This window comes from Plecotus auritus (assembly GCF_963455305.1).
Source record: "Plecotus auritus genome assembly, chromosome: 9".
Lineage (NCBI taxonomy): Eukaryota > Metazoa > Chordata > Mammalia > Chiroptera > Vespertilionidae > Plecotus > Plecotus auritus.
Window position 1 is genome coordinate 23,996,655 of NC_137783.1, and position 22,996 is coordinate 24,019,650.

At 47.3% G+C, this 22,996-nt stretch overlaps 1 protein-coding gene across 1 annotated transcript in view; it reads left to right on the forward strand.

Annotated features, from left to right (window-relative positions):
• Nucleotides 1-10,439: 10,439 nt before the first annotated feature.
• Nucleotides 10,440-22,996, forward strand: part of PDLIM1 (PDZ and LIM domain 1) — a 35,341-nt gene continuing 22,784 nt past the window's right edge. The window contains exon 1 of the mRNA XM_080642469.1: nucleotides 10,440-10,775. Coding sequence (XP_080498595.1) covers nucleotides 10,680-10,775 — 96 coding nt within the window. The 5' untranslated portion in view covers nucleotides 10,440-10,679. The remainder of the gene's footprint in view (nucleotides 10,776-22,996) is intronic.

A 22,996-nucleotide genomic window follows, 5' to 3' on the forward strand; every position in this document is an offset into this window, starting at 1 on the left:
GGCTGCCTCCTGCACGCCCCCTACTGGGTATCTAGCCCGCAGCCCAGGCACATGGCCTTAGTAGGAATCGAAACAGCAAACTTTCGGTGCTTTAGGCCAACTGAGCCACACTGGCCAGGGTGCGGCTCTTTATTTCTGAATACCCCGGTGTGCATTTCCTAAAGACAGGGCTCTTCCCTTACACAGCCACCATCTAGCTATCAACCAGTACATTTAACATTGATACAAGCCCTAACCGGTTTGGCTTAGTGGATAGAGCGTCAGCCTGTGGACTCAAGGGTCCCAGGTTCGATTCTGGTCAGGGGCATGATGTACCTTGGTTGCGGGCACATCCCTGGTAGGGGGTGTGCAGGAGGCAGCTGATTGATGTTTCTAACTCTCTCTCCCTTCCTCTCTGTAAAAAATCAATAAAATATATTAAAACAAAACATTGACACAAGACTTCAACCTCCCACCTGTATCTATTTATTGCCACCAGATATATTGCGTTTGGGTTGTCGGACTCTCTACTCTCCTTTAATCTGAAACATTCCCGCCAACTTTCTCTGTCTTTAATGACATTGCCATTTTAAAGAACATAGTTCCTCGCCCAAACCCTTTAATTTATGAGGGGTTTGTCTGATGCTTCCCTGTAACTGTGTTCAGGTTATGCGTTCCTGGCTGGAGTGTGTCCTTCTCAGGATGCCATATTTGAGTCACACATTGCTCTTTGCCCCTCGCTGGTGACGTTAACTTTGATCTCCTAGCAAAGTGGTGTTGGATTTTGCCATGTATTGTTATTTTTTCCCCTTTGCATCTAATAAGTAATCTGCAGGAAGGTACTCTAAGACTGTATAGACACCCTGCCCATCAAACTGTCACCCCAGATTTTGTACCCAATGATGATTCTTGTTTGAATTAATCTTTACTATGATAGTTGCAAAATGATGGTTTTCAAACTCTTTTTTAAAATATTTTTATCTATTGATTTGAGAGAGAGAAAAACATCAATTTGTTGTTCCACTTATTTATACATTCCTTGGTTGATTCTATTTTTAAAATTTTTTATTGATTTTTTACAGAGAGGAAGGGAGAGGGATAGAGAGTTAGAAACATCGAGGAGAGAGAAACATTGATCAGCTGCCTCCTGCACAATCCCCACTGGGGATGTGCCCACAACCAAGGTACATGCCCCTGACGGGAATAAAACCTGGGACCCTGCAGTCCGCAGGCCGACGCTCTATCCACTGGGCCAAACCGGTCAGGACATGTGCCCTGGCCATAGATAGAACCTGCAGCCTTGGTGTATCGGGATGGTGCTCTAACCAACTGAGCTCCCGCCAGGGCGGTTTGCGAACTCTTGCACTCCCTCCACATTTCCTGCTTGGCTTTCAGAATTCCACGGTAACCAGGAGCCCTCTTCCTTCTGCTCTCCTTCCTTCCCCGTTCTTCCTTGCTTCCTTCATCTGTCCATACATCCACCTACTGTGTGAACTTGTTGATCCTTGTGTCTTTTTTTTTTTTCTGATAAGCTAGACAATTTTAATGATTAAATTGTTCCAATAGAAGTGGGAGCTCCATTAAGCAGGCTTCTGTGCCCTTGTAACATGCGCTCACCACCTTTTCAAGCACTTTCTTACTTTCTGCATGACCAGCTATTCTGGCTCATCGTGTGCCTTTCTGGCCACAGCCCTATACTTTCCTTGAGAAGCGCTGCACCTCTCATGGTGTTTAGAAACCAAGATCAGGCTACCAGGTGTACTCATTGCTCTGCAGTATCATGCTTCCAGGCCCTTTTGGCAGGAAAACATATACAAGCAAATACACACGTACATACCAGTTACACGTACTTATTTAAATACTAGAGGCCCAATGCACGAAATTCATGCAAGAGTAGGTTTTCCTTCCCCCGGCTGCCGGCACCAGCTTCCCTCTGCAGCCCCAGCTTCGTCCGGAAGGACGTCCAATCTAATTAGTATGTTACGCTTTTATTATTATAGATACACATGCATACGTAACCATACATACACAAAATATACCATATCGTTTACTTATTTATTTTATTGTTTGTCCATTACACTAAAATGTTAGCTCCACGAGGGAGGACATTTTTGTCTGTTTTGTGAGGTGTTGACTAAAAGAGAGAAAAAGAAAGAGCCCCAGTCAGCTAAATGCCTCTGACAGGAGAAAGGTTTTCATATACATTTTACTAATTTTCTTTCATCTCTGACACTTCTATTATAGAGAAAGGGCAAATAGCAATATTAAATTATTTCCTCTAATTAATCCCCTTTTAATGTGCATGAATTTCATGCACTGGGTCACTAGTATACACAAACTTTGTTCTGAATGTTTGAGATGTAGTTACATACATGCAGCCCTTTCTTTCTTAAAAAAAAAAAAAAAAAAAAAAATCCTCACAGCTACGAAGGGCAGACTTCTCCTTTCATTGGCTTCAAAGACCCCACAGAGGAGCTGGCGTCTGGCTAGGATAACGGACGTCTTCATGGTCATTTTCCCACTTCATTTTTTTCTGAACTCCTTTACCTCTAGACTTCGTAGCTCGTAACCACTCTTCCTATGCTCTGGGATTCATAATTTCAGGTGGTGAGTGGGCGGGGGTGGAAGTCAGAGATTCGGTGGCTAGGCTCAGGGGTAGGAGAAGACCTCAGGCCCACAGCACTCAACAGTGATGGCTGAGACCTCTCCTCAGCCTAGAATGGAACCTGATGTGAGGGGTTCAGGGGGACAGTTGGTGATACCTGTCAGCATTGTCATTTCTAGCTGGCCTCCTGCTCTGTTCTCACCCAGCAGCAGCCCTGATGCTACCCCAGGAATGACCACAGGGAAGCAGAATGCTCGAGGTAATAGGAGAGAAGATGAACTCAGAGAGGGTGGGTGCAGACCCAGCAGAGAGGAAGCCACCCTAAAGGAGGCCTGGCGTCATGGAAACTGGCCCTGCCACTCATCTGTCCCCAAGTGCTATAAATAGTTTCAGTATCAGCCATAACCAGACCAGGCCCGAAACTCAGGCAAAGCCCCAGAGGAAATGATTGGGAGGGGATGTCACAGAGGGAGTGCAGGGTGGAATGGGTGGAATGAGGCTGGAGGAAGCCTGTGCCTGTCCCCACTGCACACCATATCTGGTCGCTGGTGCTCAGAGCCCTCCCCACAGAATTCTCCAGCCTGCCTATTGTCCGCTAATGTTATCCCACAGACCATGTCTCGCCCCTCCTATGACCTTGTTTTGTTTCTGCTGCCTGTTAAGACCTTTCTGCCTTCATATTTGCTGATACTTTTGAATCTTATCTCAAATTCCACCTCTTTCAAGAAGGAAGTCCAGAAAGCCATCCACCAAGAGATTTAGTCTAGTTGAGTGGCTGACACTTGGGCTGCGGATGTCCCTGCCAGTGGGACTGGGAGATCTGGCCCTGGGACCTCCATGGATTGTGGACTTGAGAAGTTTTCTGGGATCCCAAGAACCTCTGAATAACCTCTCGCCTGCCTCTCCCTCTTCTTCACAGAACCCTCCAGGTCCCACAGGGGTCTGCCTCCCCAGCCCAGACTTTGCCTTGTGACTTGGTGACAGTGACTTTAGGGAAATCCGTTAACCTCTCTGGGCCTATTGCAGATGGGGTTCCCTGGTCCCAGAGAGAGTATAGCCTGCAGGATGTTCATAAAGGGGGCCTTGGCCTCACCTGCAGGCCCTCACCGCCTGTGGAGGGGCATGAAGAGGAAGCTGAATTGGACAGAGAGAGAAGGTGAGCTGCCAGGTAGGCCTGACAGCCTCCACCTATTCCACAGGGAGCTCTAGAGCCAGAAAGACCCATCCAAGTTGTCCCCTGTCGGCCAAAGTGGCCATTCCTTCAGCCCCACCTAGAGCAGCCTGGGGAAGGGCCTGCCCTCAGGAAAGGCTGCTCTCTGCAGCAAACACAGTCCTTGCAGGGGCTAAAAGCTGATCACTGTCCTCCTCTCAGCAGCTGGGACAAGTCCCTCCATGAAGAGGGATCTGGGCGGTGCATTGGTGCCCGGATTCCTCCTGTAACAAGGGTTTAAGACACCTCATTGGAATCTTGTTCCAACGACATGCAACAAAATAAGACAAGTTCCTGGTATACACTCTGACTCACATCACTGCTTAGTAATGAGAACAATGTTTATTGTCTGAGTATTGGGTTAAGGCCTGTTGGGTAATCCTGACCCCAAGCCAACTTTCCTCTCTTGGGGAGGGGCCAAGGGGTGATTCCATGTGAGCTAGACTCAAATTTAAACTTTTCAAGTTTCTTAAAAAGAAAAAATGTTTTTATTGATTTTGAGAGAGTGAGGAAGAGAGAGGGAGAGAGAGATAAAAACATCGATGAGCCTGGCCGGTGTAGCTCAGCGGCTGAGCGTTGAGCCAGGAACCAAGTGGCCCCAGGTTCAATTCCCGGTCAGGGCCCATGCCCAGTTTTGGCTTAATTCCCTGAGGGGGCGTGCAGGAGGCAGCTGATCAGTGATGTTTCTCTCTCATAGATGTTTCTATCTCTCTATCCCTCTCCCGTCCTCTCGCTCTAAAAAATCAATAAAATATATATTTTTAAAAATGGATGAGAGAGAAACATCATCATCAATGGGCTGCATCGTGCACGCCCCCTATGGGGGATCGAGCTCACAAGGGGGGCATATGCCCTGACCAGGTATCGAACCTTGACCTCTTGGTTCCTGAGTTGATGCTCAACTACAGAGCCACACCAGCTGGGCAGTTTCTCTGGATGAAGTTACATGTAAAGTCACAGAAATACAATAACAAAAATGAAATATGTTCATCCCACAAATTTAAAAGAAGTCTCAGATTAGCAGATTAATTATAATTTATTAATTTATTCATTATCTTGTGAACAACACTGTCATATTACATTTTGTGTTTTTGTCTTAACTTCTCCAATATACTAAATGTTTAATATGAATCACTTTGTCCAGGATCCTATTATGGAATTTCTTCTCAATATTCAGGCATGCTTGAGAAATGGTGGTGGTCACGCTTCCTCTGCCTTTGAGAACTCGGTGCCACCTGTCCAGGTGGGGGCCAGGAGGCAGGTGGGTAACCGCTTCAGCTCTGGGGCTGGTCCCTCCGTTTCTTGTCCACTAGGAACATGGCCTTGGACCCAACAGCTTATCCGTCCCCAGCTTTTCCAGCCGCGAGGGAAGCCCAGGCAGGTCAGGTGCACACGTGTCCTTTTGGTGCAAGTGCCAAGGAGCATGCTCTGTGCCGTCTGGAACCTGAAAGGCACCCAATCCCGAGTGGCCACTTCAGGATTTCCTCTGGGCTGGAGCAGGAAGCGGGAGAAAAGCAAAAGTCGGGAGCCAATTCCCTGCCCAGTCCCTGGCACAGCCGCGGGCACCTCCCCCAGCAGTCCAGCCGCCCGCGCTGACCAGCCGCTGCGCGTGGGATCCCAGGAAAGGACGCGCGGCCTCTGGGGGCGGGTTAGGGGTTGAACGCCACTGGGCTGGCGGGATAGGGCCGGGCGGGGAAAGACGTCTTTGTTCTGCGAACCTCTAAGCTTAGGTTTCATTCTTTTTACAGAAAAAAAAAAAAAAAAAAAAAGGCATGTCGCTCGGCTGTCTTTTGAGCAGGGCGCCCCGGGCAGCTGCGCCGTTTGAGGACGTGGGAGTCACTGTGCGCCTCTGCCAGGCGGCTTCCCGCGGTCTCTGGCGCCTGGGCAGAGCCGGCCTCAACCCCCAGCGCAGGCCTTGAGTCTGCGAGTCACCTACGCTCCCACTGGGTCGGGCCAGAACCGCTCAGCCCCGGAGGAGGGTCCTGGTGGCGATTTCCAGGGATGGGGACACCTGGGCGAGTCCAGGACCTGGAGATGAAAAACGACCATAGGTAAAGTCCTGGTCTCTGTCTCCATCCACAGAGTGGCCCTGGGGGTCCTGGCAATGGCACCCTGGGTGTGGGGTTGCCAGCTTTGCAGAAGCCAGACTGGGGGAATCCGCAGGCAGAGCCTCCTACCCTGTCCACCCTGCAAAACTGGATTGATAACTGGAAAGACCCACTGTCCGCCCTGCTCCCTGGACCACTCCTCTGTCCGGTTCCTGCCACCCTTGCTTCCATTTCTCCAGCATTCTCCTGCATCCCCTCCAACCACCCCACCCCACCCACCCCTTCCAGACATTTGGTGGCGGCTGTTTAGGTCAACAGACTTCTACGGAATTCATTATAATAATAAGGCAACTGAAGTTCAGAGAGGTTGCTTAAGGCCTCTGCAGGAGTCAAAGGTCTGACGGAACTGGGAGGAGGGATAAATAAGAAATGGTGTTTAACATAAGACAGGGTTGCTTGCGTTCCCAGCCAGAGCTGTCAATCCGTCTGGGCATTTGAGTACGTGCTGTGTGGCCAGTTAAGAGCTCCCGGGTAGAAGAGATTTAAAAGATAGAAGATGAGATTTCCTACCCCCAGAAAGACTGACCTTTAGTCACCAATCCAAGAAGCTGAGAACATTTTATTTGTTTTGAAAACTTTACACCATCATTAGAGGAAATTCTTTTAAAAAAATTCCCCAATTGCATCTCCCAAAACAAAGTTAGCTTTTTGTGCTTTCTCCTAATTTTTAGCAGTAAGAAGACATAATTTTCATTTTTTGACATAAATTTTACAAATAATAATATTTGGTTTACAGATAGTCTTGTTCCACTTACTTTTACCTATTCTGAAAACACATTTCCCTGTCTCCTCTTAGTCCTCAGGGTTGTTAATCTTCTGCCGCATACTATTCCCTCATATGGCCACACCATATTTAGTCACTTTTCTGTTACTGGTTGATTCCAGTTTTGTTTTGTGTGTTGTTGTTTTTTTGTCATTATAAATAATGTGGCTATAAATATCTGTACATATAGCTTTTTTTCTTCTTTTAAATTATATCCTTGGAATCACTGCCCAGAAAGGGGATGTATGGGTCAAAGGGTTGACTGTTTTATAGCTCTTGCTACATAGATCCAGACTACAACTGAGAACCTTGAACAACTAAAGGATGCAACTGAGGACTCACAGCCCTCACAAATGTACCAGGGCCCATGCCTGTAAAGAATATTGTGTAGCCTGACTGGTGTGGCTCAGTGGTTGAGTGTCGACCTATGAACCAGGAGGTTGCAGGCTCCATCCCCAGTGTGGGGTGTGCAGGAGGCAGCTGATCAATGATTCTCTCTTGTCATTGATATTTGTATTTCCCTCTCCCTTCCTTTCTGTAATCAATAAAAACATATATTTTAAAAAGACTGTTGTGGCCCTAACTGGTTTGGCTCAGTGGATAGAGCATCGGCCTGTGGACTGAAGGGTCCCAGGTTCAATTCCGGCCAAGGGCATGTATCTTGGTTTCGGGCACATCCCCAGCGGGGGGGTTGCAGGAGGCAGCTGATAGATGTTTCTAATTCTCTATCCCTCTCCCTTCCTCTCTGTAAAAAATCAATAAAATATATTTTTTTAAAAGAAGACTGTTGTGTAGAATAAGCACTGTTGGCACCTATGAGTATCAGGCCCATGCTAGCAGGACACACGGGATGAATGAGAGAGAGGCAGGCCCCCTCCTTGGGAGCACAGAAGCTGTGGCTTTTCAACCTTTTCCTCCTCCTAGGACACAAAATACTTCAAACTGCTACACATCTAAGGGCAGACTCAGAATTTAGCAATTCTACCCACATTCTGCAAGGACTTGAAACACTACCGGTAGCATGTTTTCTAATCAGCAGAATCTTAATCAAAGCCAGTGGATTTGGGGCTTCCATGAAGCAGGTGGCTGGCTGGTTCCTGGCTGTAAGTCCATTCTTTTTTTCTCAGACTCAAAGAATATCAGGATGCAAGGGGATGGGAGGGATGTATAGATAACATAAATCCACTTTGCTTTCTAAATGTAAGCAAACCCTTCCTAAAAATAGACATTGTGTGTGATACAGAGAAGTAAGATGATCGTTTCATGTGTAATCTGGTAGGTGGACCAGGAGACAGAGCCCTGCTTTTATTTTAAAAATATATTTATTATTGATTCCAGAGAGGAAGGGAGAGGGAAGGAGATAGAAACATCATTGATGAGAGAGAATCACTGATTGGCTGCCTCCTGCACGCCCCCCACAGGGGATCGAGTCTGCAACCTGGCATGTGCCCTTGACTGGAATTGAACCTGGGACCCTTCAGTCCCCAGGCCGACACTGGTCTATCCACTGAGCCAAACCAGCTAGGGCAGAGCTCTGCTTTTAACAAACATATTCAATTAAGTTCCTGGACCCAACTGGATCGTGGGATGGGGTGGGGTTCTCCCCACGCCAACAAACAACTCTTTGACACCAGCAAGGTGTTCAAGAAATCAACTCAATTTTGACACTATCTACAAGACTTCGCCCCTCCACACACACACTTCAGAAGCCAGCCTTAATCAGGCTCATACCTGTGCTTCTGACCAACTGGCTGTCGATTGGACGTTCCAACACTACCCAGGACACTGAGCAATTTAAAGCTTCAATTGTTTATTTCTGAAACTTTCCATTTCATATTTTCCGCCCGGGGGTGACCACAGGTGATAGATTGGAGGTTCCAATGACCCCCTCCAACTCAGAATGCCAATCACAAGTCCAGGTTGTTACCTGCACTTCTGACCGACTGGCTATAAAACCAGAGGTTCCCAAAACCTCCTCCTTGGGTTCAATTAATTTGCTATAACAGCTCGTAGAACTCAGAGAAATATGTTACTTGCTACAGCACTGGTTTATTGTAAAAGGATATGACTTAGGAACAGCCAGATGTTAAGATGCATAAGGTAAGGTTTTGTTGTGTTTTTTTTGCGGGGCGGGGGGCAGTTGGTGCTGAGCTTCCAAGCCATTTCCAAGTGCACCACTCTCCCCGCATCTCCATGTGTTCACCAACCTGGAAGCTCTCAAAAGCAAATTCACGGAACCCAATGAGAAGAAGGCTGTGGGAACCTCTGAGGTCAGTCGATTTTTATGGAGGCTTTTTATACGTAGGCATGGCTGATTAAATCACACCATCGGTGATTGATTCATCTCCAGTCCCTCCCTCCTTCCGGAGGTGGGGGTGGGGAGAACGGGATTGAAAATTCTAAGCCTCTAAATCACGTGGTGGACTCTCCTGGCAACCAGCCCCCATCCATAGGTGCTTTCTATAAGTCACTTCATTCACATAACAAAAGACACCGCTATCTTTCTCAACACGGGACATTTTGTGCGTTTCTGCAGTGGTGAGCCAGGAATTGTAGGTGAAAACCAAATATTTTTGAGAAATATATTTTAGTCATCTATATGTGGAAGTATATATGGTTTATAAATCTCTATATCGCATACATCGGGCATGTGCCCTGTACCTAGCACAGCACTGGGGCCCTGGGGCAGGATGGATGAGTGCCAAGAAAACTATGAGGCACCTGGTCCCAAGGGTAAGTGTCATAATGGCCAATGTATTGCATTCATTAAGTACTGTGTGCCGAGCACTATTCTAGATACTGGGGTAATCTGATAAAACTGATAAACACCTTACCCCCACGGAACAAATGCTTAGGGGTAGGGTAGGGCAAGTAATAAGTAAAATGCAGAGTATGTCAGATGGTGATAAATACAATGGAGAAAAATAAAGCAGAAGAAAGGTGGCAGCGTTCTGGAGAGGAGGTTTAAGTAGGGCGCTCAGAGATGGTGACATCTGAACAGAGAGAGCCAGGGTGAGCATTCCAGACAGAGGCCCCGAGGCAGGAGCCCAGGAGCCCGAGGTGCGGCGGGGGGCAGCTGGAGGAGATGAGGTCAGAGAGGGTGTGGGCCTCCTTGTGGGTGGCCCCATAAGCATTTCGGCTTTACTCAGCGTGAAGCAAGGAACCAGCGGGCAGCGTGAGACACGGGCTGGCCTGGCACGGAGAAAGCAAGGCTGCGGAGGCCAGTGGGAGGCTAGTGGCAGGCTGGGAACCAGTCTTCCTACGCAACCCAGTGCCCTTTCCTCTTATTAGCTAGCTCTTGGCCCGCCCAGACAAGAGGTCTGAGCTGTTAAGGTCAGAACCTACAGCGAACTCTAGCCTGGAGGAAGTTTCTAGGACGGTTCTGAATTCCAAATACTGTACAACACCGCGCGACGGTCTCATTAGCATTATAAACGCACCCAGACGGGCTTCCCTTGCTAGGGGAGCGCCCGCTGGGTAGCCTCGGGCTAGTCTTTTAACCTCAGGCCGACCCTGTTTCCTCGGCTGTAAAATGGGGCCAGGTGCCCTGTCTGCACCGTAGATTCCAGAGATCATTCGATTGCACCTTTTACACATCATTATCGTCTACAAAAGCAAATGTGAAGATGGGGCTGCTCTCAGAGGGCTGCCTTTGCCCAGCACTTCTTATCGTTTTACAAAGCGCCAAGCCCGGGTCTGTCGGAACCTGCTTGCTTCGCACCTAGCGCCCTCGGCGGTGCTGGGGTGGCCCCAAGACCAGACCCCAGGCTCTTTCTCTGACCGAGTCCCTAACCCTCGGCGGGACACTGGGCGGGGAGGACTTCGCGGGGCGGGCGGCCTCACCACTGCCTGGGCGGAGCCGCCCTCGCCCCCGCTCCCGCTCCCGTCCGCCCCGCCCGCCCCGCGCTCCCGGCCCGCGGCGCGCGCACTCGGAGAGCTACCGGGGAAGCCCAGCGCGCCCGCCGCGTCCTGCCGCGTCTGTCTTCGCGGGTCGCCGCTCGCCTTCGCGGTGCCATGACCACCGAGCAAATAGTTCTCCAGGGCCCGGGGCCATGGGGCTTCCGCCTCGTGGGGGGCAAGGACTTCGAGCAGCCTCTCGCCATTTCCCGGGTAAGAGCAGCCTGGGGCGCGCGGGGAGCGGGGAGCGGGGTGCGCCGCGGCTGGGGAGCGGCGTGACCCGGGGGAAACCTGGGAGGCCGGGGCCCCGTGGGCGCTGTCGGAGACGGCGGTTTCGGGAGCCGGGGACGGAGCTGGGGTTGCGGGAGCATCCAGGTGCGCCGGGAGCACCGCGGATTGAGCGCTTCCCGCGCACCTCGGGCCCGCCGCCCCTTCCCAGACGCTGCGCTCCGGGAGAGCCGGGCGCCCGCCTGCGCGCAGTTCCCGTGTCCGTGAGAAAGAACCAGGCACTTTTCGTTCCTTCGCCCCGGAAGCGCGTCCAGGCGTGTGGACGCGCTTTGTCCAGCGGCGAGAGGATCAGGGTCCCCGCAGATCCCGCAACTGGGAGCTAACACCTTTCGGTTCTTCAAAGGCTCGGAGTGGCGGAAGGTCGTTTGGAAACGCCCGGACCATCTGTACAGTGAGGTGGGGTGGGTGGGTGGGTTGGTGGGTGGGAAGTTTACTGGGGCCAGTGAGATGAACTTTAAACACCTCCCAAACGACTCGTTTCTCACTCTTTGGACCTGATCCATGGCCAGGTCTCACCTCCCTAATGCCTTTTGGGAAAAAGGCGGCATTTTGGAAACAAAAACCCCCGGAATAAACCTTTTTGGACATTCTCCTCCCCCTGCGGGAGTGGCCGTGATCATATTTCTTACTGGCATTCCCGGATTATCAGCCGATCAGCACTTTTCGAAACCCCGGGAATACTTGAATCAAAGGAATAATTAAATTCTTAGAAGGGCCTCATCTCTTTGGAAGGGCCCAGGTTCCGTCAGAGACCTCCAGACCCATCACCCTCAAATAAAGCAGAAACCGCGGGAGACCCAGCCTGTGTTGAGGCCCAGGCTTTGGTCATGAGCCTGGGCTACAGGCAAGGCTGAGGTCCCACACAGAGTCATCCCATTCACTGCCTGCTCCTATAAGGCGGCCAATCAACATTTTTGGATCAAATGGAAAAAAAGAGCAAAAAGCACTGCCTGGTGTCCTCGCCTTGCCTTCAGGTCTCACGTTCCATTCTTGGGCCCATCTGCTAAAGCTCGCCCTAAACTTGCCTCTTCAGCTACCAGATGATCTTTTTTCTTGCAGGGGAATGAGAGTGGAGAGAGAAGGGGAAGATCCCTATGGGTCCTTTTGACTTCAGTCCCTGCCACCAGCAGCTGAAGGAATACAGTGGGAGGTGCCGGGGGAAAAGAATTGGGGCCTCCTCTTGGCTTCTCTGCCCACACTTTCTTTCAGGTGGGGCTATGGGACTGAGGAGGTTTTCTCTGATCCCCTTTCACCCCCCACCTCCCAGAAAAAGGCAGGTGTCAAGAGCTCTTAGGCCCTATCTTCCCCCTGTCTCCCACCTGCTGCCCTGAAGGGACCTCTTTGATTGGTAGGGCAGGTACAGGCTCTCTCCCCAAATTCCTCAAGTGCAGAAACTGTGCCTTCTCCTTATCTGGACCCCCACCCCCAAGCCTGGCACAGAGTTGAACCTGGCCATGCCCAGTAAATCTTTTCAGGCTTATTAATAAGTGCTCGCCCAGGGAAGGCACATTTAGACTCGCTTACCTCATAGTCCATTTGTCCCCACTCTTTGTGTCTATAATTAACCTGTCAGCCCTCTCCACTTCTGCATTTGTATATGACATGCAACCTTTTTTTAAGAAGCGGAAGATCTATTGGCAATCTGTTAAAAGGGCAGTTACTTGCCTGGCATTTTAACTGCTTTCAAAAGTTAACGTAGGTGGCACTGTGTAGGTATGACAAAATATGGGTTGGAAAGCAACACTGTAAATTCATTAGTTTGTACTTTCACGTATTAATTAATTCATTTATTTATTATCACATGTTTAATCAGCACGTTCCAGAAACCGCAAAGCCCTGGGGGTCTCAGAAATGAGAGGATACAACTCTTTTCTCAAGATGTCCATGGTCTAGTGAAGGAAGCTAATCTTTACCTGCAGGTGCTTTAATTGAAAAGCGAAAGTGACTCAGAGGAGGTGACATTCTCATGCTGACAGTGATTTACTTATTTCTTCATCTCATTATTTCCAAATGGGAAAATTGGGGCCTGCTCCTGGAAATGGGAAAGTGGCCCTCTGAGACCTGGCGTTGGCCTGGTTTCTGCTGCTTCCTCAGCCGAACCTGGGGTGAGCCTTCTGTTGTGGAGGCTGCCTTCCCTCACTGCAGTGGAGACAGCCCCGGCCACTGGCTGTGAGTTACGGTATGAATGCGGTATGAATGCGAGAGTGTTCTGTAAACAGTGAACAACAGTAAGGAGGTGTGAGCACTGAGCTGGAGTGGTACACACCTCCTGGTTGGTAGGTGTGTTACAGTTATCATCCTGGGCAGATAGAGTTTGCTAGTGTGGATTTGGATGTGTAGACTTTGAGTCTCCACACCAACGCAAACCATAAAATTAGGCCGGGAGAGGAGTGCCTTCCATTTAGTTATGTTTGCTTTCTCTTGCATGGATTATTCTGGTATTGGCTCTAGTCTTTTGTTAAATTGCTAAAGCTTGTGAATATAACTCTCATCCATGTACTTGAAATTGTTTTTTACATATATATATATATATATATATAATTTTTATTGATTTTAGAGAGTAAGGGAGAGGGAGAAAGAGAAACATCCATGATGAGAATCATTGCTGCCTCCTGCACGCCCCCTACTGGGAATCTAGCCTGAAACCCAGGCATGTGCCCTTGACTGGAGTGGAACCTGGGACCCTTCAGTCTGCAGGGAATGCTCTATCCACTGAGCCGAACGGGCGAGGGCTTGTTGTGTGTTGTGTTTTTTTTAAAACTTATTTTTTGTGAAATAAAGTCATAAAATATAATTGCATAGCAAATGATTATAAAGTAAATAACACCTGTATAATCAGCACCACCCAGGTTAAGAAATAGAACATTGCCAGCGCCCCAGAAGCTCACTACCCATAACCCTATCATGACTTATGCTTATCACCTTGCTTTTCTTCATGGTTTCACCACCCAAATATGCCTCCTGAACTCAATAGCTTAATTTTCCCTGTTTTTGAGCAGAATCATGCAGAATATGTTGTGTGTGTGTAGCTACGTTTGCTCCTCAATGTTTTCATCTATGTTATTGTGATGACTTAACATTTCAGTCCAGCTTTTCAACTTTAAATGGACATAAATTAGCTTTCTTCCTGTCCCAGTTTCTTAATTAACTTCTACTTTGGACTCCCTGATGATGCACACATTGGCCACTGTCCCCTGGGTGTTTTTTTCTGCTCCAAATCTACAGTTGTCTATCCCCTTGAGTTTTTGTTTTTCTGTGTCAATTTCCTTTTTTAAAAAAATACATACATTTTTATTGATTTCAGAGAGGAAGGGAGAGGGAGAGTCATTGATCAGCTGCCTCCTTCTGGCCCCACACAGGGGATGGAGCCCCTGACCCCTACCTGAATCCAACCGTGACCTCCTGGTTCACAGGTCAATGCTCAACCCCTGAGCCAAGCAGCTGGGCTCTATGTCAATTTCTTATTTCCTCTAGTTGCTTTCAAGGGAAGATTTCAGAGAATCCACACCCAGGTCCAAATTGCTGCTGGGTGTATGTTGACTGTTTTTCTCTCCCAGCAACTGACAAAAGACAGGAAGGGGTGGGGCCAGAGATAGGGGTGCTCTTGTGGGAGGAGCTGCTCATTTTCCTCTTGAGTTCTGGGGAAGCCTTTGCTAAGAGCCTGTGGTTTGGTGGTGAATTGCTCAATATAACTAAGAGATGCTTAATAATAGGTACTCTGATTTTTCAAGAGTGTTATATCCAGACTCACGTAGGTTTACATCATGTCATAAAGGTCAGGGCTCATCTGTCAGATTATGAGAACCAGGAAATGTCCATGAAGGCCCATTAGGCGTTAATGGCCCTTGCTCTGTACTCCCTCATTCTGTGAAATCCATTACCTGAGAAATATTGGCTATTCCAGCTGGTCACAGCTGATCTAAGGAGATAGGAGGAAGAGGATGGATCAAAGGGAATAGCATGTAAGTGAATGCTTGAGCCTCCTGGCCTGAAATTTACCAAGCCATGTCATGACCCCTAACCAGAGGCTCCCTCCCCCCCTTTGTGGATATCAAAGGGGCTGGTTTGTCTTTGAGGAGGAGAGAGGGAAGAAGAATGGCTTTAAGGTATTACTTCCTGGCAGGTGACTGAGAGGAGGAGAGGATCATCTAACCACTGAGGTCACACTGTCCTGCTGGTCAGGACTGGGAAAAGCACCAAGGAATTGCTTTTGTGCTGGGACCAGGCTTGTCCTGGCTTCCAAGCCGCTCATTCCTTAGGCTGTGTCTTGCATTGCTCCACGGAGGAGAAGGAAGCTGGTGTTGGCCTTCTGCAGAGAGGAAGGTCAGGTCCCCATAGCCTGGGTGATGGGCTAGGACTTAGGTTAGGGGTGGTGGTTATTGCACAAGGGGTTCCTGGGGCCTTGTTTGGAGACTTTTGAGAGACTCAGTGGCTTCTTGATACATTAAGGTATTCTGTTTTGCTATCTGCTTTTTAATTATATTCCTACCTAAGAAATGATGGTTGTTCTTTCAGCCTGAGAGCAAAAAGTCTCTTTGAACTGCCACGCTTAGTGTTAAGAGCTTCCATTTGCTGTGAGCATGAAATGAAGCTTGATTAAGGCACAAATCCTACATGTACCTGAACCCCACTTTATTGCCACATTTCCTTGAGAAAATGGTCATAGAGTAATCAAGAACATTTTGACAAGTTCTTGGGGTTTTCAGGCCAACCTACATAAAATCATAGTTTCACTTTGCCCCAGCCATTGGTGGTTCTTAAAGGCCTATGACACTGAGATTCAACTTGAATCCCAAATTTCATTATTCTAGTCTCATTCCATATAATACGATCTTCATTTATGCTTTCTCACCTACTTGTAAAGAGGATTTAAGTTGATTTACAACACCAAACATGAATTTAGAGTATTTAAAACGTAAGAACACAAGTAATAGGATTTATGAACATAGAACAAAAGAGAGATGTGTCCAGACCTTTAAATCAGGTGGTTTCTGAAATTGTGTACTATGTTTAGCTGTGAGTTTTCTGGCCAAGGCAAAATAGGAACCAGGTTGAGTTATTGACACATCTGGAATGAAATTACTTCTACAATACTCCGTTTGCAAAGAACTTCAAGGATGTTGACCAACATTATAGGGACTGTATTTTATAAAAAAAACTCTTAAGAGGTAGAGAAATACTTTTCTAACGGACGTTTCTCTCAAGGGCCTTCTGTGCACTTTAACTGGAATGTAAGCCCTTATAGTTGTTTTTGGAGGCGCTGAGATGTAGGTCTAAGTATTTTTTTGTTTACCTTGATGAGTTAACATCATTCAGGAAGAGAACTTCGGGGAAAGGATAGTCAACATCCCCCTTGATGTTTCTAAACCTGGTAAACATCAGAATTTCCTGGGAAGCTTTAAAAAAAAAAAAGTAGATTTATGGGTCTCACTGTGTAGACCTTCAGTAGATCTAAGGTGGGGTGTTGAGATCTATGTGTTTTTTATAACCCCTAGGGCAGTGGTCGGCAAACTCTTCAGTCAACAGAGCCAAATATCAACAGTACAACGATTGAAATTTCTTTTGAGAGCCGAAAACCGACTTCTGTGCATGGGCCACGAAGTTTCAATCGCACTGTACATGCGCACCCACACGTGGTATTTTGTGGAAGAGCCACACTCAAGGGGCCAAAGTGCCGCATGTGGCTTGAGAGCCGCAGTTTGCCAACCACTGCTCTAACCAACTGAGCCATCCAGCCAGGGCAGCTTTACATAACTTTTTAACTAGGCCAGTGGTTGGTTACAAACACATTTGCATGAAGGGGTCAGGAGGCAACATAAATGAGTTTTGACTCAACGATGAAGTAGTAAGAGGATGAAATTAATAGCTTCAAGAATGATGATAATGGCAACTGGTACGAAGTTTCTGTGTTGAGGGCAATAGAACGTGGGGGTGTGGGTGGTGGGCTGTGGCTGAATGGAGAGCATATGTCCCATCTGGAGGGTACAAGCTCTGTAGCTGGTGCTGATTGTTGCCATCGGGAATATAGGTCCAGAATGCCTAGGTTTTCTGATTTTTCACAAGAAGCTGAGAATCTAGGGGTTTTGTATGAAATTTACTGACATGTAATTATTAGCAAGTAATTTAAGTTAAAAAAATAAAACAAGATTGCAGGCTGGATTCATTTCATGGGCCTCCAGCTTTCAATGTTGAGCCTAGGGAGTTAAAGGAACCCCATCCAGCTGTCAATGCAACATGCCCTTTTAATGGAACTGCCTTCTGCAAGGTTCACTGGGGGAAGCCAGCCTCCCACTGGTTGGCCTGGAGGCTGACTGGGTGATCCTGAACGGCCTGTTTCTTTGAACTGCCATCAGGAGAGTGTTGTCATTCAGTCACCTTAATCTCAGCAAAACTAAGGCTTGGTGGTTGTTTCTTGGCAGTAACTGGGCAGTTGAGTCAAATGCTATGTTTAGATTCCTTTGTTGTTCTCCATTGTTTCCCAGATAAGGTACAATCTTGTTAGAAGGAAAGTAACAGGGCCCTTGCAGTCTGATCTCTTTACATGTCCAGCCTCACCCCCTTCCTCTCCCTTCAGGTCCTGTGTTTCATCCAGGCCAGTCCATATGCTGTTCCTATAACTTGGTATGTGTTTTCCCGTCTCCTGTAGTGTCTTTGCACAGTTTTAAGCGGCATCTCCTCCAGGGAGTCTTCCCTGACTCCACCCTTAGATTCCCACTGCCTCTTTGCTTGCTTCTAGCACAGCACTCACCAGCTGTTGTACATGCCTGTCTTTCTGAGGAGGTTGTGATTGATCCTTTTCCATCTGGATTCCAGCGCCTGTATGGATACCGGAATCCACAAATAATAGCTCATGTTTTTAGCGTTTGACAGTATGCTCTGCCTGAATCATCTCATGTGATCCTCACAACAGCCTTCGGATGTCAGGACTGCTACCATCCCCATTTCAGAGATGAGAAGAGTGAGGCACACAAAGGTGAAATATCCTATCCAAGGACACTTATAAGTGGCAGAGACAGGACTTGCACCCTGACCATCTGACTTCAGAAGCCACATCTTAATCAACAAGCTACACTGTCTTTCAGAATGTACTTAAGGAATGACTGTCTGATGAGTGAATAAATGAATGAGTGAGTGAGTGAGGAAGGATAAAGTAGAAACATGCCATTATCACAGAGGAAGGTTACCTCTTCATTTGTCATGGCCGGGGTGGGTATGCATGCAGTTCTACATAACAGCAGTATTTAAGTATTTAGGTGTAAATTGAAGAAAGCAGGAGAGCTGTATCAAAGTTCTAGTCTGCACCATTTAGAAGTGAAATTAAACTCTTCAAAACCTTCTGTGTGCTCAGGAGTCTGTTAGCATTGCACAGGCTTTAAAGATGCAATGAGGAGCTTGCAGTGTAGGGCGGGTGTGCAGGCCTGCCTCTGAGCAGACGTCTGCCGGGCGGGACAGGAGTGAAGAAGACATGAGCGAATTCTGCGGAAAAGAGCAGGTTGGTCATTAGTGGAAATTATTGTGCCTAAAACCCATTCTTGGGCAGCAAGAGTTGTGTGATTGAGTTGTATGGTCTCTGGGGAAGAAAGCTGAGGATGTCCATTCAATTAATGGGTCTGTTCCTTTGGAGGAGAGTATAGGATTTCCATTTTAGAAATTAAAGCTGACTGCATCATGAGCTGATTCTGATGGTGTTTGATGGTCAGGAGGAAATTAGAAAGGACATTGTGGCATACTGGGTTAAGTGGATGGACTCTGGAGCCCACAGCCTGCCACTCACCAGCTAATAACCTCAGGAAAACCACTTAACCCCTGTACCTCCATTTCCTCATCTGTAATGATGCAGTAATAGTCCCACCTGATCTTACCACGAGGATTGGTAAGTTAACCCATGACCAAAACTGATGATTATGATGAATAGAGAGTGTAGGAAGGATTGGAGTCCACCAGTCAAGATGGGAACGAACTGGTGTTGGAGATAGGTCTCCCTGAGGCCCTTGCAGTCTGTGTTCTGATCTGTATGTTTTATAAGGGATGAGGTTGCCGGGCTCCTGCTCAGTACAGGGCAATTGAGCTGATGGTCCTATGACAGGAGGCACCCAGGCAGCGGCAGGATCTGTGACACTCCAGTACCTTTTGTAGAATGTGATGAGTCTCCTTAATTCTGGATTTCTCTTTCGCTTTGGGCTTGGAGCATCTGCTTGTGGCTTTGTGGTAAAGCAGAAAGGGAGTCTGGTGTCAAGTTCAGGCTCAAGCCGTTAGCTGTGTGAACTTGAGTCAGTCACAGCTTCTGTGAGTCAGTTTCCTCATCTGTCATTGTTATATATTGGTGGTGAGGTCGTCATTATTAAAATCTCAAAGAGGAGATTGGGTGTGAAAGGGCTTTGTAAAAGGCAAATATACATATTTTTTATTTTTTAAAAATATTTTTATTGATTTCAGAGAGGAAGGGAGGGGGAGATAGAAACATCAGTGATGAGAGAGGATCACTAATTGGCTGCCTCCTGCATGCTCCCTACTTGGGATGGAGCCAGCAATCTGGGCATATGCCCTGATCTGGAATCAAACTGTAACCTCCTGGTTCATAGGTCAGTGCTCAACCCTGAGCCACACTGCTGGGTGAAGGCAAATCTGTTATTTGTTTAAGTCATTTAAAAAAAACACACACACAGCCCCAGCCGGTTTGGCTCACTGGATAGAGCGTCAGCCTGGGGACTGAAGGGTCCCAGGTTCGATTCCGGTCAAGGGCATGTACCTTGGTTGCCGGCACATCCCCAGTGGGGGGTGTGCAGGAGGCAGCTGATCGATGTTTCTCTCTCATCGATGTTTCTAACTCTCTATCCCTCCCCCTTCCTCTCTGTAAAAAATCAATAAAAATATATATTTAAAAACAAACAAACACACACACACAAAAAAAAACAACAGCTCATAAAAGAATGAATTTAATTGGTTTATGTGTAATTTCATCCAAGTCCCATCTGATGATGTTGTCTTGTAACTCTAAGATTTCCTTTAGCTTCCCATCAGTTTGGCTTTTTTTTTTAAAAAAAAAGTAGATGGAAAGATAGATGGCCAGGCCTTGATTACTCAGGCTCAGGGCTCTTGAGACTGGTTCAGCTTGTCCTGGACCTGTGGGATGTTCTTAGCAGAAATGCCTCTCCCACAGGACAGTTTGAACCAAATGCTGGAAATTCCAGAGCTCTTAGCCACTGAGTATCTCAAGAGAAATACTTGAAAATACGTAAAATCAAGAGAAACTTCCTTTTTCATCTTTTCAGATCTTCCACTCCCATCATTTTAGTTTTGTGAGTGGTCACGTTCCAGGGTAGCCATGCCAAGGGAAATGATTATTTGATCCCTTTTTAAAATAGTCACATTTTTAAAGGATAAAATTAAGTAGCATGAATGCATATTTAATAACACTAGATATTCTAGATTCAATCATTCATTGGACAGCTGTCTATTGAGTGCCTACTATGTGCTAGGCCTGGTGCTGGGCACTGGGGATACCCCAGCGCCAAAGGCAGACAAAACCTGCCCTCACATACCTTCCTTGTTAGTAGGTCCTCAGACATTACATAAATTAACCCACAAAACAGATTGACAAACATAGTGTGACAAGTGCCTCGATGAAGAAGGATGATGGGGGATATAACTTAGACTGGAGGCGAGGAAAGGCTTCTGAGAAAGGGCTGTTGAAGCTGAGGCCTGCAGGGTAAGACGTTCACCAGGCAGAGGCCATAGCAGGTGCTCAGGTCCTGCAGTGGGAAAGAAACGAGGAACCCCTGTAGCTAGAGTTTAGTGGGGGAATGGCATGAGGTTGGTTAGGAGCGGGGCATGGTCGTTAGGCTCCTGGCTGATGATTTTGGATTTTATCTTTCGCACCATTAGATTTGGTCATAGAAATGCGTTTGATCAGGCTCCTTTCTCTGGAGGTAGAGTTTGCCAATCTAGAAGCATTGCTAATCCCAAATGAAGTGATGCCTAGGGCCATTTTTTAAACAAGGGGTGTACTGTTCTTTAGAAAAAACTGAGCTATACATGAAGTGATGTCAGATCAGTCTCCTCAGGAGAGGAATTTGTTTTCACTGCCTGTGCTGCTGACTCAGAGGCTGGTTCCGCCACGCTGACAGACGGAAAGCGGCCACGCTTGTCTGTGTGCATGTCTTTTCCCAGTGGCTGGGGGAGACAAGGTCTGACCTTGGCTCGCTGGTGGATGGACGATGGGAAAGCCAGAAAGGAAGTTTAGGAGGTCAAGATCTCTGCCCTGGTTTCCACGTCCTGCCACATTCCAGGAGAGTTTTGCCTGGTAAAGTCAGAGCAGGTCTACGCCAGAAGGGACCTCAAGGATCAAGTCATCCACTCTTCATTTTATGGGGTCGGTGCTAATGCGGACATGGACCATGACAGCACACCAGCCTCCGGAGGTGCCGGCCTTTCCATTGAGGTGAAATTGGAAACTGGCTGCTGAAACCACATCAGATGCGGAGGCTTAGGGCTTGAGCCTTGTGTCTTGCTGTGGTGCCTGGAAGGGCCTCTTACCTCTGGTTCAGCTTCACAGAGGCGCACGTGTCACAAGATCTTTGTCAGTTGGCTCCCAGGTGTCCAGGGTCCTCTCCAAGGGGAGGCCACAACCTGTGGTCGCTGGGAGTCTGGGTGTGTTGCCATCACTCTGCTGCTGGGGGACTTGGAATTCTCATTAAGAAAATTATTTTTTAAAAAAATATTTTTATTTATTTTTAGAAAGGGAGGATGGGAGAGGGAGAACAAAACATCTGTCAGCTGCCTCCTGCACGCCCCCTACCGGGGATCAAGCCCCAAACACAAGCATGTGCCCTTGACTGGGAATCCAACTGGCAACCTTTTGGTGTACCGGACAACATCCAACCAACTGAGCCACATCGGCCAGGGCTTAAGGGAAGTCTTTTATGTCACAGTCAGGGAATGACACTGGCATGGTAGTAATAATTTTAGTATAGAGCCTAATAACAAGAAATTACGCTGAGGTTAGTACTACTTCACATTGAGTTTGTATTTCATTTGCCACACTACAGCATGTGTATTTATTTGAAAAATAGTTGGACATCAGTGTGTGAGGCATGATATTTATTCAGTTCACATGGAATAGTCAGTAGGCAGATGGGTTTTGATGACCTGTTGCAGTAATTGATTCGCTCCCCCCCAAGCATTGGGGGCCCAATAATTTGGAATCATTGGCTCAGAAGCATTGTCCTGCAGTAAACCAGCCCCCTATAGAAAATGACACTAATCATAGCCAACTTCTTGGGTGGGAGGAAATGAACCAGTGTAAATACTAAACCCACTCTACAGATTTAAAAATACTCTTATTGCCTTTTTGTTGTTGTTAATCCTCACCTGAGGATATTTTTTCATTGATTTTTAGAGAGAGTGGAAGGGAGGGGGAGAGACAGAGAAAATCGATGTGAGAGAGACACATCGATTGGTTGCCTCCCGCACATGCCCTGACCCCAGCCGGGGATCGAGCCTGCAACCAAGGTATGTGCCCTAGACTGGAATCCAACCCAGGACCCTTCATTCTGCAGGCCAGCGCTCTATCCACTGAACCAAACCAGCTAGGGCTATTGCCTTTTTTTTTTTTTTTTTTTATTGCCTTTTTTAATTACAAAAGTAATTCAAGCTCATTGTAAAAACCGGAACCATTATAGAAATAGATAACTGAACAATTGGGTGTTCAGTGTTCCAATTTGTTTCCGTGCATAAAGAACATAAATTACTAAGGCTTTTATAGACACAGATGTTACTGTACATAATGTTCTCTAAGTGTGTGTGTTTTTAATGTAATGGGCAATTTATTTTAAGGAAGCAGCAAGGTTCAGTGGTCTGGTTTCCAGGTTTGAGTCCTAGCTCTGTAATAAACTAGTTGGTTGACTAGTAGTAATACAGGGTGGGGCAAAAGTAAGTTTGTAATTATTCATATGGAAAATAAGACAATAATTAATAAATACTAATATAAGAATAAACACTATGTTTCACGTGCTCACAACTGTCAACTTACTTTTCCCCACCCTTATAGCAATATACAAGTTGGGAGACCCCAGACTCAAAACTGTCAACTTACTTTTCCCCACCCTTATAGCAATATACAAGTTGGGAGACCCCAGGTGAATCTC